This window comes from Amphiprion ocellaris, chromosome 8, assembly GCF_022539595.1.
Source record: "Amphiprion ocellaris isolate individual 3 ecotype Okinawa chromosome 8, ASM2253959v1, whole genome shotgun sequence".
NCBI classification, from domain to species: domain Eukaryota; kingdom Metazoa; phylum Chordata; class Actinopteri; family Pomacentridae; genus Amphiprion; species Amphiprion ocellaris.
Genome location: NC_072773.1, coordinates 33,579,760 through 33,598,071, shown reverse-complemented (window position 1 = coordinate 33,598,071; position 18,312 = coordinate 33,579,760). Strand labels below are relative to the sequence as shown.

The 18,312-nt window shown below is 40.1% G+C and overlaps 1 protein-coding gene and 1 long non-coding RNA gene across 4 annotated transcripts in view; both read left to right on the top strand.

Moving 5' to 3' along the window:
• Positions 1-18,312, top strand: part of LOC118470804 (uncharacterized) — a 132,774-nt gene that overhangs the window by 20,986 nt on the left and 93,476 nt on the right. For both annotated transcript variants that reach the window (XR_008602526.1, XR_008602525.1), the window contains exon 2: positions 3,463-3,561. This is a non-coding gene — a long non-coding RNA (uncharacterized LOC118470804). The remainder of the gene's footprint in view (positions 1-3,462; positions 3,562-18,312) is intronic.
• Positions 14,928-16,882, top strand: her9 (hairy-related 9). Of its 2 annotated transcripts, none has more exons than XM_035951518.2 (4): positions 14,928-15,297; positions 15,443-15,538; positions 15,647-15,734; positions 15,848-16,882. In XM_035951518.2, exons 1-4 carry the CDS (start codon positions 15,190-15,192, stop codon positions 16,429-16,431), a joined length of 876 nt encoding a protein of 291 aa, XP_035807411.1. In that variant the 5' UTR covers positions 14,928-15,189; the 3' UTR covers positions 16,432-16,882. The 2 variants fall into 2 exon arrangements, with proteins under 2 accessions (XP_035807411.1, XP_035807413.1); XM_035951520.2 differs by having other exon boundaries at positions 14,934-15,297; positions 15,851-16,882.

The following is an 18,312-nucleotide window of genomic DNA, read 5'->3' as shown; positions in this document are numbered from 1 at the left end:
AGACGATAACATGACTTAAAAGCCTGCTGGCAGGTTTTGGGGTCCAGAGAGTTATCTGACTTTGACAACTAACTCGGGTTAGTTGATGATAATCACAGCATAACTGGCTCTTCCAATATGAAACAACTTCATGTGACTTTATTTGAATATCTGTCTATATAATGTACAGGAAACAGGGAAGTCTAAGGTACTTTATGCTTAGACTCTTATTCATCAGGGAGGCGTTTCATATGTCCCAGATTTACTCTGCTGCAGATGCATTTGGTACTTTTGAACTCATTCTCGCTTCACTTTTATTGCCTCAAACCTTTGCACAGTTCTGTATATTAAATTCCACTGAACAGGCCGTTGTTTAGCTACTGTGTCGTCAAACAGCCACATGAATCCCAGGATGCAGTCTGCTCGGCTGGAGACACATGACTCAGGAGGCTTGCTGTTCTCTCAGTGGAATCTCTTTGTGTCTCCTGAGACCAGGGACGACTGACCACAGGGGCTCCAGACCGTCAGAGTATCACACTCAGACACACCAACATACCTCAGCATCACCCCCCCACCAAAAATACCAACAACTGACTGACAGAGCCAACACTCATACAAAACAAACAAGGCTGAGATTTAATAGTCTGAATCTGGGAGCTCAGCGGCTGATGAGACGTTGAATTTGCATCAGACTTCAAACACAGCATCCACAAAAGATACTCGTTTCCATAATTGTTTTACAGACTGTTTGTGGTGATATCGTCAGTACAAACGGTTATAAACTCTTTGTCTGGCTTTTATACGAGAGATGTGATAAAAAGCGGGGATCCTGGTGGGACGACTGAGGTGTGCCTTAGCTGAGGGAACAATTAAACAGATTAGAGTGGATCAGCTCAGGACTGTTGGACTATCTCTAAACTGTGCTGCAGCGGCCCCGTCCCCGCTGTGGGCCACAACGCTGCTCACAGCCAGCACATCAAGGCCTCGGCCCCCTCGGCTCCCCTGTTACCCCCAGCCAGCCTCCAGGTGGGCGCTGCTAATGAGCCCCGGTCTTCGCTCCGGCGTGGGCCTCTTCTTCCCAGGGTTTGAGGGGGGCCACGGAGGGGGCAGAGGGGGTCCGCTGACTGGGTCAGCACCAGGCAGGGGGCTGGGGATGGGACAAGGACGAGGAACACAAGAGCGAGGGCTGAAAATCACACTTTTCAGACCTTATTAATGGTGAGTTTGTATATGAGTGTGGGAAGATCGAGTGTGAGGGCCTTTGCGAGGAAAAAGGTGGTGCCACATGGTGCATTATGAAACAGAAGTCCATTTTGTGCTCTTTGATCTGTGTTTATTGTAATTGACCACACACTACTCCGCTTGTTTGCGTGCTGCGTGAATGGGCCAGGCGGTAGGTTCCCTTTGCCTTTACAGTGTGAGATATTCCAGAGTAAACAAGCCCTCCCTCGTCCGCGATGCAATACAACAGACTTGCAGTGACTAATGGGAGTGTTTGTCTGATGCTGCCAGCCTCCACTTTTGTTTCCTGGGCTTTTGATGTGATTGATACGAGTGTTTTCAAAGACACAAATCGTCTCCTCCGCAGTGTTTGGCCCAAAATAAAAGTTAAAGGGAGGGTACGCGCTGCGGAGTGTGTGAATCTCCACATCACAGGGCAGAGGAAGGGTGGCAGCGTTTGGGGTTTAGAGGCGACTTTGATGCTGGGCTGATGTTGGAGGTGACCACAAACATGGAAATGCAGTAAGCCTTCAGCCGGCCTGTAATACAATCAGATGACTTTAACAATGACCGACATACACAATAGCTTTCTGTGCTGTTTAAGTCTCAACATGAAAACAAAATCTTCCATTAACTTGTCCTGGTAGTCTGCTGTCTTTGTTTGACCTCTGGCCTGGTGCAGGAATGTGCTGAGCTCAGCCTAGTGAAGGATCAAGTCGAGGATCGGGGTTCAACCTGTGTCTTGTGAAGTCAGCATCCATGAGGGAAAGTGATTTTTCTGTAATTAGTTAGGTCATTATATAATTGAGGGACTTTTGAAGTCCATGGGATATATCTTGTATACATTTTTATTATAAGTAAAATGATTTTTTTGTTCATTGTGATCATGTCTTACAGATTTCACAGTTGTTTATTATGGAAACCATCACTTATTAATAAAAAATGACTGGATATCACTAACATGTCAACTAAGTAACCGTCCCAATTTAATAACAACCACCTTCTAATTAGCTAAACTATAATGAGCTTATTCAAAAATAGTTTGAATTGTGTTCTTTTCATTAAGTTGAGATAATCATGACACACATTTCTTTTTTTGCAATATATCAAATTTTAGATGGAAAATATCAAATTGTATCTGTGTCCCAGAAATCACTTTCAACTAAGTTCCCCATTACAAAAACACCTCTCAAGGAAGTGTGTTAATTCCAGATCACATGACCTGCTCCACATGATGTCATTTCCTCATGAAGAAAAGACTGGCCAGACTCCAAGGCTTTCTGAGTTATTTAATATAAAGTAGTCAACAGGTTTACTACAATATCTTTAGAAATAACTTTCAGTTTCAACTTTACTCAATTGTATATATAATATTTAGAAGAATCTTTGTGTAAAAATGCCATGTGGTGTTTGGTTATAGGCAGCCATGTTGATTTTAGGCCTGAAAACAGCAAAAATGTCAACTTTGATACAAAAAGTTTCGCAATTATATATTGACCCATTCTTTGCTGTTTTGTAAAACTGAGCTTTAAGAAAAGCTTTATTTTAAGCTCAAGCTGTGTTGAGCTCTGTTCCCGTCCAACCTTTTTTGGGGGGGCCTCTATCACCTTATTTTTTTTTAACCTGGATTCAAATTGGAAAACAGTACAGCCTCTTAGGACATTGCGTTTATTATTCATCATTTTTATTTCCTTTGTCAAATACTCAACATTACAGTGAAGGCTGCTAACAAAGAAGGTTCTAAAAAATGAAATAAAACAATAAATTATAGCATCACATAATGCAAACCCCCAGTGTAATATACTGTATATTCTGTAAAATGTATTCTACGAGAACGTGCACAACAGCGACACTGAAACTGATGTTGAAAGAACTCTTCTGGTCAGTTGTTTGGCTGCTGAGCTCAGCTGTCAAGAAGAAACTCCATCTGTTTAGCCTACAACCTTCTATGACATTATCAGACTAACTGTTTAAAATTTAATGAATATAAAGAAGTGCAATAGAATCAGATACCTCATGTCCTATACTCCACACATTCTTCTTTCTTAACAAAAATTTAAAAAAAAAATAGTAGTGATTAAATCAGGACACTAATCTTTCACTGTTTTGTCACTTTCATTGTCCACTGAGGTCCAGGTCTTAAAACATTATCAGTTATTGTTTTCCAGACTGTGTTTCAGGTTAGCGTAGCCTTAGCCACTGTGACAGGAGCTAATGTTCTAATGTTCCAGTTCGTGACAACATCTTGTGTTTCTTCTTCAGTTTTTGCTGCTTGAGAGACATTTCTGACACCAGAGTGACAACAGCCAGAGAGAGGAGGCTGATCAGACCGGAAGTAGCGCTTTAATTCATCAGTAACAGGTCAGTGATTTACTGATACTGATAAAACACTGGTCACGATAATTGATCTGTCTGTTCAGAGATGCCACAGGTGAAGCAATGATCGAGTTCTTGACTGAAAAGGGGAACAAGAGAATTAGATATATGACCTCTTGATCGTGACTAAATGCCAGACCTGCACCTCAGTCTCTGTTGAACCACTGAGTCACTGAACGAATCAATATTTTAGGGGAAATGAGTCAAACAAAGCCATAAGAACATAGCAAGAGCTAAGCCACAGAGGTCTGCTAGTCTCACCTCTTTCTATATCTTATTTCCCCACATACTTAACAGTAGGACTCCCTGAGAACTGTAAGAAACTTTAAGGTTCAATAATCCAGGCATAATGGCATAAAACTGTTTAATAATCTCTCTAATCTCTCATTTTTGAAATATTCCCTATTTGATGATAAAAAGTCTTTAATAAATCTGTCAGTGTCAGAGACAGTCTGTCCCTCAGAATCAAGAATGAGCAAAGATTATGGCTTTTTTTTTTTTTTTGGTTCTCTAACCTCCTTTATGTGTGTAAAAAAGAGTTGGTTTTACTGGGGCTCCATTTCTGCACGTGTTGGATCTCCTGTGGTGCTGGTCAGTCAGAGTGGAATACGTCTGTTTCATGGGTTCACACCAGCGCCATAAAGGAGGCTTTGTCACCCATGAGCTGGGTCATCTCTCTTTTCCACTGGCCAATAAACGTCCACATTCTCCACCTTTCTTATGATTTTGTTTAGCTCACGGGCCCCGAACAAAAGTGCAAAGACTTGAATTATTCACAGCGAAATGAATAAAGGATTAATTTGCATTGATTTCGCTCCTCCATAAAAGCAGTCATTTTTTTTGGGAAGATAAACTAGAAAGCCAAGGATTTCTTCAACCAACAAAAGTGAACAAAAAGATCAATGGCGCCTTTTAATATGGTATATAATCAGGAGGGGAAATCTCAAAATTGGTGCTTTGTGTTATATTAGTTTGAGAAATTTTCCACTTGGTCCGTTGGCCTGAGAATGACTGTGACTTTTGTGTGGAAATTACGCTTTTGGTTGGTCACAAATTAAGAAAACATCAGTCTAAATTTGAATTCATTTGGCCTGTGAAGTTTTGGAAGGGTTCTTTGTAAATCAAAACTGGCTGAGGAGTCAGTATGTTAATGCAGCAACAAACGCTCCTTTTTTTCGACATTGTGTTTGTCTGTTTGACTTATTCAGCTGCATTCAGACGCAGCCTGTGAAAAATCCTGTCCTCCTTTTAGATGTGTTTGGTTTGGCTGGAATGGATTAGACACAAGCTCAATTTGAGCCAAAAGGAAGAAAAAAGCTGATTTTCTACCTAATTTTTCTGTGTGCATTTTGGTTGTTTGCAATTACACTGACATTTAGTATAAAGGAAAAGGAATTTTGATGAAGGACATTTATTTTGAAAGATTTTAAAGATGTAGTTTTGGCTCAAAAAGTTGCAGCACAGCTCTAATTTTCATGTGATATTAGAAACAGAGAAACAGAGCTGTACATTTTTTGTCTTTACATCCTTTGTCTTTATTAACCCTCGTGTCGTCCTGTGGGTCAAAACTGACTCGGTTTAAAGTTTGAAAATGTGGGAAAAAAATATATTTTCACAGTGAAACTTCTGATGTCCGCATTTTTAACATTTTTGGGAAATCTTTGGACATTTTTTGGTGGAAAGAAAGAAATGCAAAAATGTTTCTTAAGAACATTCAGAAAAAAAATCAACCAAAATCCAGCGAAATTCGCTAGATTTTGCTTGATTTTTTTGTGAATGTTCTTAAAGAAAATATTAGAAGTTTTACTGATATATATGTAATCACTTTAGATATTTTTAGGATTTTTTTTGGAAGATTTTTACAAATTTTTTGAAAATATTTACAGAAATTTTCTTGCCACATTTGGGGGATTTTTTTTCAATAAAAGTTTCAAGGGAAACTTTGAAGGAATTATTGGAATTTTCTTCCTGAAAGTTTTGCAAATTTTCAGAAATTTGGGGAATTTTTTGCTGAATTGTTTGATTTTTTTCAGACAAGGAAACAATATTTTTTGGTGCCCATAAATGAGGAGGGTTAAAACTATCTGACATCATAAAGTTCAAAATCTGCTGTATATCACGTGCAAAACAAGCCAGTAAGAATAACGAACAGCACAAATCAAGGCTAACAGGAGAATGTGCACATTGTTGCACTCAAGCAACATTTCTTTGACACTAAGTCGATTTTTTAATTTTCCTTGCCCTGCACGTTTGATCCTTTGTCTTTTGCTACCCACCCTCTGTTTTAAATCCAAGAGCCTGTATGCAGAGGGATGAGGGGGTTGCCAGTCCCATGGAGTGCAACCTTGTTCCCGAGTGCCCAAAAGGCCCATATCTGTCATAGCACATTCCACTGTGCAGCTATGAATGAAAGTGCTGTGGTGTGCCCAAGCTGCAAGTGTGGGGCTCAAAGGCCTGCTGAAATGCTGTAATGTAATTATGTGGACAGTCTCTCAGATCCATTAGCTTGAAATGGTGCTACGGCTCCCCCCATTCAGTCAGTGGGCTGCCATGTCTTTTCTAAGGGGGGGCTCTGAAGTCATCTGAAAAGACCTCCTCTGTTCTCATTGTGCTCATTGTCTTTGTCAGCCTGTTATTAGTGGGGGAATCAAGTTACGGCACTCGGCTAAAGACGACTTCAGAGATTTTACTGATACAGGTGGTGGGGGGGGGGGTATATTCTTAACCGGGTGTCTGTGCAAATCAATCAGATCAAATTTGAGGGAACAAAAAATGATTTTACTGCGGCATCGAGGGTTTTCTCAACTGTTGCCTGCTTTACTGATTCCCTCCAATCGCTTTACATGATTGAAACTGAATAATTTAAAGTGAATTATATCAGAGTGCACAATTAATAATGAATTATTCACTATGTATTTGTGTCATAACTGTTGCACCATAATGGAGCTCTTAAAAGTAAATACAGTTTTTGAATTAAATAGCATTGCTTTTGATAATCAAAGGGAGCATTTTAACTTTATGACTATATCTTTCCATTCCAAAATAACCAAACTAAACTCGCCAGAAGTAAATCTAGGTAATCTGACACAACTTAATTGCATATTTTCTCCATTTTCCTAATAAAATATTTTTCACCAAGAAAAGAAAAGGTGGATTCAGCGCTCTATCACTTCATTTAACAGTAAAACAGCATTAGGATTTTCTTCAGAAGGCAAAAAATAATCAAATAAGTAAAACGGTCACATCGTGTGAAATGTAAACACTAAAATCGTATTTATTTCACTTAAAAACTACTTAACAAGTTAGCCATGAAAACACGACTCTCACCCAAGCAACTAGATAAAAGTGCAGATTTCATTAGCCTTGTAGTTTACAAAACATCTCTCAAACATTTATTTAGGAATCAAATTAAAGGTTCCAGCAATTTCCAAAACTCGATTTAGTGCTTTGTGTTTACCTAATCTCTGGCATTCACACAGACACCAGTGGAAATGTCCAAATGCGTCACTGCACAACTTTAAAGGCCTTTCCCATGTATTGCAGCCTAGTGACCCATTCTAAATAACCTATATCATTGGGGAACTGCTGTTTATAAAGGAGTCCATTGGGACCTCTGCTGAAAGGCTTTTTTTTGGGTGGAAGCCTGGATGAAAAGTGCAAAGAGGAGGATAAAGAAAAAGTATAGGACATGTCAGGACGCCTTTGGAAGGAAAACAAACTGCAGAGACCAATGTGAGTTGACTTAATCTGATTAGACTAACCTCATCAACAGCCCACTTAAAAGGGAGAAGAAAGCCCTGAATTGGGGCGAGAAGCAAGAGAAAAGGGTCTCTCTCTGTTCAGAAAGCCACAGAGGCTCAGTGAATGCACCACATTGTACTGGACATGCTGGTCTGCAGATGGCAAAATGACAACAAGCTGCTTGAAAAGTGAGGCAAATATAATTGATCTCAGGGTTTTTTTTTCCCTGCAGGTATGAAAACAGCTAAGGAAGTAATGAGATTAAGGAAGAATAAAATGAAAATCCATGAAAAAATCGCACTTTCCCTCATGTTTGTGGTGCAAACACGCAGCTTTTGAAGGCTTTCACTGAATGCACCCATCCCTATAATGCCATGAGAAATATTTCCAAATTCATAGTAATTTATTCAGATTGTGACTTCTTAAAAAGCACCCTGCAGTCCTGGTAATACATCAAACACGGAATAATTGAGCAGGAAAATAGCTGTTTTAATGCCAGCACAATTGATGGGTGTAAAAAAATGTTTTTAATACATCTGGCCACTCCCAGATTTAGGAAATCCCCAGCAACAATGCACATGGAATATCTTGGCAGCAGAAAAAGTCCCTTTAGATTGTGTGCCAAAAGGAGCACATATTTTTAACCTTAATTCTTTAATATTTACTTTAATCACACTCTGTAATGAACCACCAGCCCCTTGTTTTTGGCGTTCTGCAAATCCCCCTGCTCAGAGCGTGTTGTGAATGCAGCAGCTGCAGGTGTCCTTTCACTCAGGAGCTTAGATCTGCTGCTGTTGGGATTCTGGCTTGGCTTGTTTCAGAAACCTCGCAGCTCTAACTGGTGCTGACAGGAACTTTGAAGTGCTGCCGTCATCTCTGATGTGGAAACAGAACTTTAAATGATTGTGTCCTGATCGTCATCACGGATCTGGATGCACCCTGCGTCACCACTGAGGCTTTATTTAAGTAAGAATTGCAAAACCACACTGAAAACACACTGCATAATTAGTTTAAATCCTACATTATAGTCCTGCTTAGTTGACTTTCCTGTTGTCCTCATTTACAGGCACCAGAAAATATTGTTTCCTTGTCTGAAAAAAATCCAAAAATTCAGCAAAAAAATTCCCCAAATTTCTGAAAATTTGCAAAACCTTCAGTTAGAAAATTCCAATAATTCCTTAACAGTTTCCCTTAAAAGTTTTTTTTTTTTTTTTTTTTAAATCCTCCAAATTTGGCAAGAAAGTTCTTGTATATATTTTCAAAAAATGAGTAAAAATCTTCCAAAAAATCCTAAAAATATCTAAAGTAATTACATATATATCAGTAAAACTTCTAATATTTTCTTTAAGAGCATTCACAAAAAAATCAACCAAAATCCAGCAAAATTTGCTGGATTTTGGTAGATTTTTTTGTGAATGTCCTTAAGAAACATTTTTAACATTTCTTTTTTTTCCACCAAAAAATGTTCAAAGATTTCCCAAAAATGTTGAAAATGTGAACTTCAGAAGTTTCACTGTGAAAATATATTTTTCCCACATTTTCAAACTTTGGTCTTCTTCTATGTTGTTGGAAAGTGCTCTACAAATAAATTTTTGATTGATTGATTGATTGATTGATTGATTGATTGATTGATTGATTGATTGATTGATTGATTGATAAAACGGGTCAATTTTGACTCACAGGACGACATGAGGGTTAAATAATATATATATAAAAGTGTATATGTATAAAAATCAACATACAATTGAAGGACTGTTGAAGTCCTTGGACTATATCTTGCATACACTTTTATTAAAAGTAAAACAAATAATGTTTTACTTTATTGATGATACCTGTCAACTATGTTATAAAAAGTCCTGCAATTATATATTGACCCATAAGCAATATTAGTGACGTGTACTCATGAAAAATAAAAGCATTTAATGCAGAAACATTACCAATTTGATTACTATAGCTGCCTTTGAGGAGACTGAGCTCATGTTTTATGTATATTCTCTGAAAATTTGGGATTTTAAGCGACCTATGAGGAGTTCTTCCAATAAAAACTTACACATGATGACTGTTTATGGGCTAATTCCTGTATTAGTTTTAGATTAATGACAAAATAAATGAATTATTCATTGATTCACCAGTAAAATTGTAGATTTTTAAATAGTATTTAGACTTTAATGGTGGGAAATTAAATGTTTAACACTATATTGAACATGAAATAATAATTAAATTTAATAACGTTGCGACAAAACAGTGCAGAAAAATGAGACAACGGCGGGGAAGATGTGAATTATAAAAATGTTAAGGGTTAATATGTGCAAGAATACAGGAAGTCAGTTGTATGGAACACACAGAACCAGCTTGGATGAACACTGCAGGCTTGAAACGAGATGCATGGAGGCAGCATGAAGCCTGAGGGAGAGATCCACATCTGCACTCTTAATCTTTAAAGTAACAAGTAATTAGAGCTGTAATCCAGTAAGAGGCACAATATTCTGAATCTGAAGTGTAGCAGAGAAGAAGAAGTATAAAGGAGTAAAAATTCAAAAGCACAAATACCTCATTACCTTGGAACCTTATGTTTGTTTTTAGTAATGTGTCGTACTTATATCCTATCGCTTTCGGACTAAACACTGCATTTGTCATGTTATGTAATTTTGTTTTCTGAGCAATATCAGGCAAAATAATTTTAGTTATGTCTTATCTTACCTCAGATTTATACTTAAGCAATGTACACATCTAATGTTGTATTAAATTCTACCCAGTCTTTTGAACATAGGGAATAAGTGTTTGTTGTTCCTGTACACAGCATCTCTACAACAGAATGGATGCCATCAATCAACAAAGTAAAACTACCATTATTATTCTATTTATCTATTCTATTTCCCATACATCTTGGATATTTATATACCCTGCATACTTGCATGTACTTTTTATACTGCTGATACTGTTCTATATTAGGGCATTCATTCAGCTCTTACAGCTATTTCACTTGAACATTTTACATGGCACTGCTTTACCTCTTCTTTTGCACACCTGGTTAGGTGTTCAACTGCATTTCGTTGAATTAGTTCTCTGTGCACAGACAGTCAAATGGAATCTAACCTAAAACTGGAAATAATAATGGGCAGATCTGGAGAGGAGTCAGAGATCAGGAATCACAAGTCAGAAACAAGTCACATGTCTGTGATGCACAGAGATGTTGAGGTTGCCGATGCTTCTTCTCTTCCTGAAGGTCTCGGTGAAGTTGGTGGACATTTTAGGCAACAGGATCACGTTGTCAGACATCTAAAGCATCATGTGGCAGATTATCAGTCATAACAAGCTGTCTGAAACCGTTTCTTAAGAGGATAAATAATGGATTTGTGGACATTGAAGTGCCTGGCTTTGGCCCCATCTGACAAACCAGCATCATGTCTTTTTCTTGTCATGTGTGGCATCATGTCATCTGAATAAAACTACATTTGAAGGTGGACTTTTATAATCACTAGTCAAAGGGGCGTCTGTGGTCACACTATCTGATCTTTGTCCTTTAAAGCCACACCTGACTAGGATATGGATTAACTCAACAGTCAAGAATTTTCCCCGACCGATGAGCTCAAAAAAGCATTTTGGCTAAATGTAACCGACTCTAAGCCGAAAAACACAGATTCATAAGTTTCTATGTGAGAAAACACCCAGTTGCACACTCCCTTTATATTTTACTTCAATGACTTTTCCACAGTTGTAGCGGGATCCTGTTTTGTTACTAAAATGTCTGCAGCATCTGAAACAAAGCCAAGGCCACCTAACCAGGCCTTGTAGCTGCTCAGTGTCGGCCTTCATTGAGGTAAACACATCTACCAGCACTTGATTGGGGAGTGTGTATAAAGGGATTGTCCAGGCAACACCAGCTAATACAGATATAATTGACTCTCCTTCTGCATTCTGTGCATGGATTTGGAGAAGTGCACGGACTCATTGTACAACAACAAATTAAGCGGGCAGCAGTCAAAGGGAGCTGCTGAGCATTCAGCGAATCCGGACAACAGCCTGAACTCTGCTAAATCTGCAAACACAGCTTCTCCCTCCGTTTGGCCACTTTCATCTCCCCCGACATCTCCTCCTGCAGACCTCCGTCTCATAAAGCTAAGTCAAAAAGCAAGTGCTTCTGGCTCTTGTCTGGCGAATGTTGATCATCTATTAAAAAACGGCAGCTTGTGATCTCTGCATTCCTCAGGCCGATGATGTCGGCGTCGGCTTTAATGATGCTCTAATGACGGAGTTGCACAAAAAGTTTCTTTCAGCTGAAGAGGAATTCTTGCTTTCTTTGTTGTCTGAGTCCGGATCTTTGAAATGCAGGAATGAAGAGGAGGGGAATTATTGATGGATATGGTTTGAAAGTTGTCAGACTTGTTCTGACTTCAGATCAGGTTCAACAGGTGCTACTCCACCTATACAGAATTTATAAACCAAAATCCCATTAACTCCACTGCTGCAGGGAGCAGTTGTGTAATCTGTGCGGACTTGTGTAGAATTAGATCTGCTTCATTTGGGCCGATCCGAAAGCAAATAAAGGCGATGTGAACCCAAGCACACACAGCTGGCCCTTGAGACTCAGGATCCTGGGTAAACAAGTGTCCGGCATGCCTCAGCAGAGCTCACCCATGGGGGGACATGAGCCACTGAACAATGACTGATACTCCACTATAGACTGGATTGATGCAGGGCTTAGCAAAGTTTTATTACATTTGGTCTGTTGCAATACACTGCAGGCCAGGAGAGGATCACAGACTTTGTCATCAGTTTTAAGATTACTATGACATCTTCGCCTCCTTAGAACTTGTAATGCCCCTTTTGTTGCTCCAGGCTGACTGACTTAACATGGAAATCTGTTGGAAGCTTTAATTCAGTTGCAGAATCATGAAGGTTTACAAGCAACTGCTGCATTATCTGTGTTTTACACCGATTTTAACAGCTTCAAATGTTGCTTTTTATTCCTTTTTAAAATCTGTTTTAGTGTATTTAGTAGCGTTTGTGAATGCTGGTGCCCAGTAACAACAAATCAGCAGTTTCTTTTTTCAGTTCACTAGTTACTTTATATCGATTATTTCGCAGCAACTTAGTTCAGTGCCTTAATAATTATTTTTAATTTTTTTTTTCATTTAAGTAGCTTTGATGCCATTTAAATCATCTTGTTCCTGACAGCATCAACTTGGTCCAGCTGCTCATTAGCATTATATATGAGAGAAATACTCAAACACAAGCTATTTCTAAGCTCTCTGTCAGGAATGTGCATGCAATCCTTTTCTGAAGCCAAATTAATCAAATGAAAATATTTTAGATGTCTTATGTATCATTTTATTTAAGTTTCAACAATGTCCAACGTAACATATCTGACATGTTTCTAGACTTTCTTTTAAACTTCTGTAGTTAATCACTGCTGGGCCACTGCTTATTATGGAATTGAATTAAGGTATTAATGCAAGTAATGGATCTGAAAAGACTTTGCTGCACTACAGCAAAACATACAAAAAAGACTAATTTAAATGACATTGTAAATATTATACATGCACTGCACTAAAATCTGAACGTAGCATGGAAATGGTCTTCTTTTCTGACTCACAGGAAAAGTTTTTAGTGCACAGACAGTTGTAATACTTGCTGCATATGTGAGTTTTAAATAACATGTATGTAGACATATTTTACACTTTAAAGGTTTTCTTTTTGGGGGGTGGGGCATATGGTATAAACAAAGCATCTAGAGTATGCATTTCTTTTTGTAATGATCTCATACTGCACAGGATGTTATTTACTGTTTTTTAGTTTTACTTCTGTTCTTAATTTATAGTCAAATGTACGTTTAAAAATACTGTAACTCTGTGCTGATTACATCCTTAAGTTAAAAGAAATATATCATTTTGCATTTACTACGTTTCATTGTTGTAAATATTGCTGTAATGCAAGTTTTACTCGTTCCTTTAGGCTGAGATGTGCCACCTTGTGGTCATCTCAGGAACGTGACCCCCAAAAATGTCTTTTCCTTGTCTTTATATGGAGGCTTATTAATAATTGTATCTTATACTTCCTTTATATACCGAAAAAGATCCGCTAAGTCAAAGGACAAACTTGGGAATTCTGGGGATTCTAAAGACAATAAAATGCAGCAAATAAGGAAAGTATCAGCAGAGCACAAAGCAATCGTACATCTAATGTAAAGCATCCACAAAAACCATAATTCTGCAGCAACACTACATTAAAAATGTAGTTTCCCAATGAATTTATTCATAAAAGCTGTAACCTTGAGTACATGCACTGGTATATTTTGTTAAACATGCTTTAATCCATCATGTTAAGTTGGTTTACTTTAAGAAATGAGTCACTAGATGGCGTCCTTCTCCTTACACACTGCTTTAAACAACACATCCACATTGGTGTGATGGAAAAGAATTGCAGAGAATCAGATGGTGGAGTTCTGTGTTTTGATAGGTACATATAAATCTAATACCTGCCTGTATTTTCTTAGCAATAGAGTCTATTCTTGCCTTTATTATTTTGTGGTGACTTACTTTAATTGGCAGTGATTGGACACTACTGGGATTCTCCTGGAAACTTCAATGATTTCATTTCAGTAGAACTAGACAGTCCACTGCAGCTTAAACTTAATGCTCACGCAGCCTACATGTTCTCCAAATTGATTCTATTCTATTCTATTCTATTCTATTCTATTTTCGTTAAACATAATGCTTCCACATCACCAGCCCTGACATTAAACGCTCCTCGGTCTGCAAGCTGTAATCTGCGAGTTTTGGCACGTGCTCCGCGTAGACCGGAGGAGACTGTGCGCGAATGGCACGCGGACAGATGTGCCCTCCTCCTCTTCCTCCTCCTCTTCCTCCTGCAGCCCCCTTTGAGCAGCTCCCGCGTCGGGATGATTGACACCGAGCTGTCTAGGCAGCCAATCAGAGCGCGCTTTGCTGTATTTGCATAAAGTGGCCTCACGCCATTGGCTCTGTGCGTGCTGCTGCAAACCGCCTCGCGTGCCATTACAGATGTCTTCTCCTTGGAGGCAGAGGAGGCTTAAAATAGATAAAGGCTTTATTTGTTTATAAGTATGGGGAGGGGACAACATATAAATATCATATAAATATATGTCTCTATAGAGTAATATTCACTCTTTAGCTTGGACGCGGCTTTTACGCACCGTTGGCACAATTTTACGCACGAACTAAATTGCAGCCAGAAAACAATGCAGTCATGTATTTGATGAAATGCATTGATTTCTCCACATAAACAACACACTGTCAGAGTTTTGCTGCTGCCCGCACTGTAAAAGTCAATACAGACCCCGCATGCACACTACAAACACACACACAATATTTTTCACGAGCAAGGAGCAAAGTTGGAAGCAAACATCCAGCGCATTCCCCCCTTATCACCTCACGGTCCGGCCCGGCCGCGGCTGCTCGCTCCGCTTTGTTGTTTGTCCCTGCAGGGCTGATTGAGCAGCGCGTGACTGACGGTCCGCGGGGGTGTTGTCCAATCAGCGGTCTGCCCCGCGCCCAATGGGTGAGTCCTCTCTGCGATTGGCTGAGGCGAGTGTGGGAAAGAATGCAGAGAGGGTTTCACACGAACCGGGAGCACGCGAGCCATCTATAAGTAGCGCGGCGGCGTGTGTCGGCGGCAGAAGTGGAGAGTCGCTCCGCGCACGGCGTACCGCACACTCCCGCACCTCATCACATGACAGCGCAGAGATCACAAGCGGCACAAACTACATCGGGGGAACAGTCACATCTTCTGTGACCTGCAGTGGCTCCGAGTGACTTTTTTATATTATTATTTCCCTCCTTCGCTTCCAAAGAGGATTTACTTCTTTCCGCGTCTTACCCGGTGTGATCAATAATGCCAGCTGACACGATGGAAAAGCAGACGGCATCTCCGATTGCCGGGGCTCCTGCAAACGGATCCCACACACCGGACAAACCGAAAAATGCCAGCGAGCACAGAAAAGTAAGGATTATATTTATTTATTTTTAACTGTTGTTTGTGGAAGTTTTGTTTGAAAAGTTTGCCATTCAGTTTTGACACACAGCGCAAGTCTATACCTGTGATTGGTAAACAGTGCTTTTATGTGGAATTGTTTTATTCTTTGCAGTCTTCCAAACCGATCATGGAAAAACGCAGAAGAGCAAGAATTAACGAAAGCCTGGGGCAGCTGAAGACACTCATCCTGGACGCACTTAAGAAAGATGTAAGCATTTTTAAAATCTTTAAATCAACACTTTATTCTCTCTACATGGTTATCTCGTCTCAAGTGTGCCTTGAATATAAACTCAACTTTTCACGCTTCTTCTTGCAGAGCTCCAGACACTCCAAGTTGGAAAAAGCAGACATCCTGGAGATGACAGTGAAGCACTTGAGGAACCTGCAGCGCGTACAAATGAGCGGTAAGTTTATTTAATCAAACAAGACATTCTGAAGTCAAGATTTTGCAGAAAGAGTCCCATAGCTCACATTTGTCTCCAATATTCATCGTCTTTCTTTTTTTTCTCCTTGCCAGCAGCGCTCTCAGCAGATGCCACAGTCCTGAGCAAATACAGAGCCGGATTCAACGAGTGCATGAACGAGGTGACCCGCTTCCTGTCCACCTCAGAGGGGGTGAACACGGAGGTGAGGTCGAGGCTCCTCAACCATCTGTCCAGCTGCATGAGCCAGATGATGTCCATGAACTACCCGCAGCAGGCCCCGTCCCAGCAGGCGCACCTGGCCCAGCCGCTCCACGTGCAGCTCCCATCCACTCTGCCCATCAGCGGAGCAGCTATGGGCTCCAAGCTCAGTCCTGCCGAGGCAGTCTCCCCCAAGGTCTTTGGTGGGTTCCAGCTGGTGCCTGCAACTGATGGACAGTTCGCTTTTTTGATCCCCAACCCGGCCTTTGCCTCCGCCACAGCCCCTGTCATCCCCCTTTACGCAAACGCAGGAGTGCCTGTTGCGGTTAACGCCAGTCCGGTTCACGGCAGCTCAGCACCGACTGCAGCATCTCCAGTCCACGGCATGACGTCCTTCTCCGGGGGGTCCCAGGCGGTCAGCCCGGTGGGGGTCAGCACTGGCTCCGAGAGCAGCGAGCCTGTGTGGCGGCCTTGGTAGTTTTCGTGGCCAGAGACTCATGTGAAACCAGTTTGCATTATTTTTTTTTTTCCAGTTTAGACTTTTAACTGACTGCACACACAACTGTTGCAGGGGGTTGAACCTGTGACTTTTCCGCTACGGGATGGTAACTCTAACCACTTAATACCCCCCAGTAGTTCATGTTGTTTCGTTTTATGGAACAGAGGTGTCTTAAATGGCTCAAGTTTTTTTGTTTTTATATATAATTTATTGATTCCAACATTTGGATGTCGGTGGTAAACATGCAGATTGAAGATTTATAGAAATGTTTTTGTTATGAAGTACTTTTTATGAAAAGGTTTAGTTTTGTACAAAGGTGTTATTGATTTACCAAAGCTGTGTTTTATATTCTTTGTTGATTTGTGTGGAAAGGAAAAGCTGAAGTTGGGTGGTGACCCACTGTTTTAATAAATGAGATTTCAGAAAATCATTTCTTGTCTAAAGCCTGTTTCTATCACATCCTTGTTGCTTTGCTGTACTTAATTCTGTCATTCTTCAGTTTTTTATGTCGTGCGTAAAAGTTACATTTGATGCGTAAAAGTCAAATTCGATGCGTAAAAGTCATATTTAATGCGTAAAAGCAACATTTAATACATGAGAGTCACACTGAGAATTAGGTTACAGGATATAACTTTGAAACAGACACACGGTGGTTTTGACTAAGAGCAAAACGATGCTGCAGAATATCGATTATGTTCCCAACGTGAATTCCTTCATTAAATAATATACTAGGTTGGAAGTGGCCACCTTGTCACCAGTTTGGCGGGAGCTCTTTACATCTGGCCCTTTGGAGAATGGTCCAGGGGACAATAGGAGTGTATTTTTCTATTGCTATAAAGGTAATTAAAAGTTTGAAAAGGGTCTCATCCTGTATGCAGCGGGAGCTTTAAGAAGTCTTAAACCCTATTCATGAGCCTGGGAAATGTGCTCAGGGGTTAATGTCACTAACAGATTGCCTCAGTGAAAGGAGAATATGGAAGGATCCTCGCTTTCTTTTGTGTATCAATTGTTCAATTCCACCCCCAGTGGGTCTACACCTCAATAAAGGAGGGAACTTGGTCAGACTTTGCTCTCATGGCAGGGAGCATTGACAGAAACCGGAGCAGATAAATAAACCTGCTGCAACATGTGAAACTTGATATGACCTATACTCTTCACAATCACTTCATGTTTCTCACACTGACGAGATTATCTGAATTGATCAGTTTCTAGTCATTCTGTAACCTACGTCTGTATAGGAGACTTTTTCTCACAGCTCTACACATTAAAGGTCTCCATCTCTGCCCAGCTTTCTGTTTATCCCTGGGTGTAAACTTATTTTCCGCCCGTTGGTGGGGTCCGGAACTGAGGGCAGTGTTTCCGTGTCGGGGCATGGCGCTAGCCGTGTGTCAGCCACTTGCAGTCAGCGGGCCCCTCTACTTGGGATTAGGTTACAGGCGGTCAAAACCCCTCAACATTTAATACTCCACCGGCGCGCCTTAGGTGCGCACGGCTGGCACAGGCCAAAAGTAAGACGGCCTTAAAGTGTTTTTTTAGCTCTGGCCACCAGGACATGAAAGATAAACAAATACCACATCGTAACGCGTTTTTCAGTACACAATATTTAGGCAGCATATTTAAATTATGTGCACAAATGTATCCAGAAAACCAGGCTGCAAATACAGCCCCTCTGAAACTTCCAGAGGTTGTGCAGACAGTGATTTAATACGACATTTATTTATGTAAAAATCACACAAAATCTCTCAAACATATGAATGTGATTATTAAAAAAGCAACGTTGTGGAATCTTTTCTTTTTTTCCAGCATCCTGTCTTATGGGACTAGTGATGGGTGTTTTTTTTTAACGTGTACATCTCCTGA

Coding starts and splice junctions, on each gene's coding strand:
- her9 (XM_035951518.2), top strand. CDS start 15,190: ATGCCAGCTGACACGATGGAAAAGCAGACGGCATCTCCGATTGCCGGG. Junction 15,298..15,442: donor ATGCCAGCGAGCACAGAAAA/GTAAGGATTATA, acceptor TATTCTTTGCAG/TCTTCCAAACCGATCATGGA. Junction 15,539..15,646: donor TGGACGCACTTAAGAAAGAT/GTAAGCATTTTT, acceptor TTCTTCTTGCAG/AGCTCCAGACACTCCAAGTT.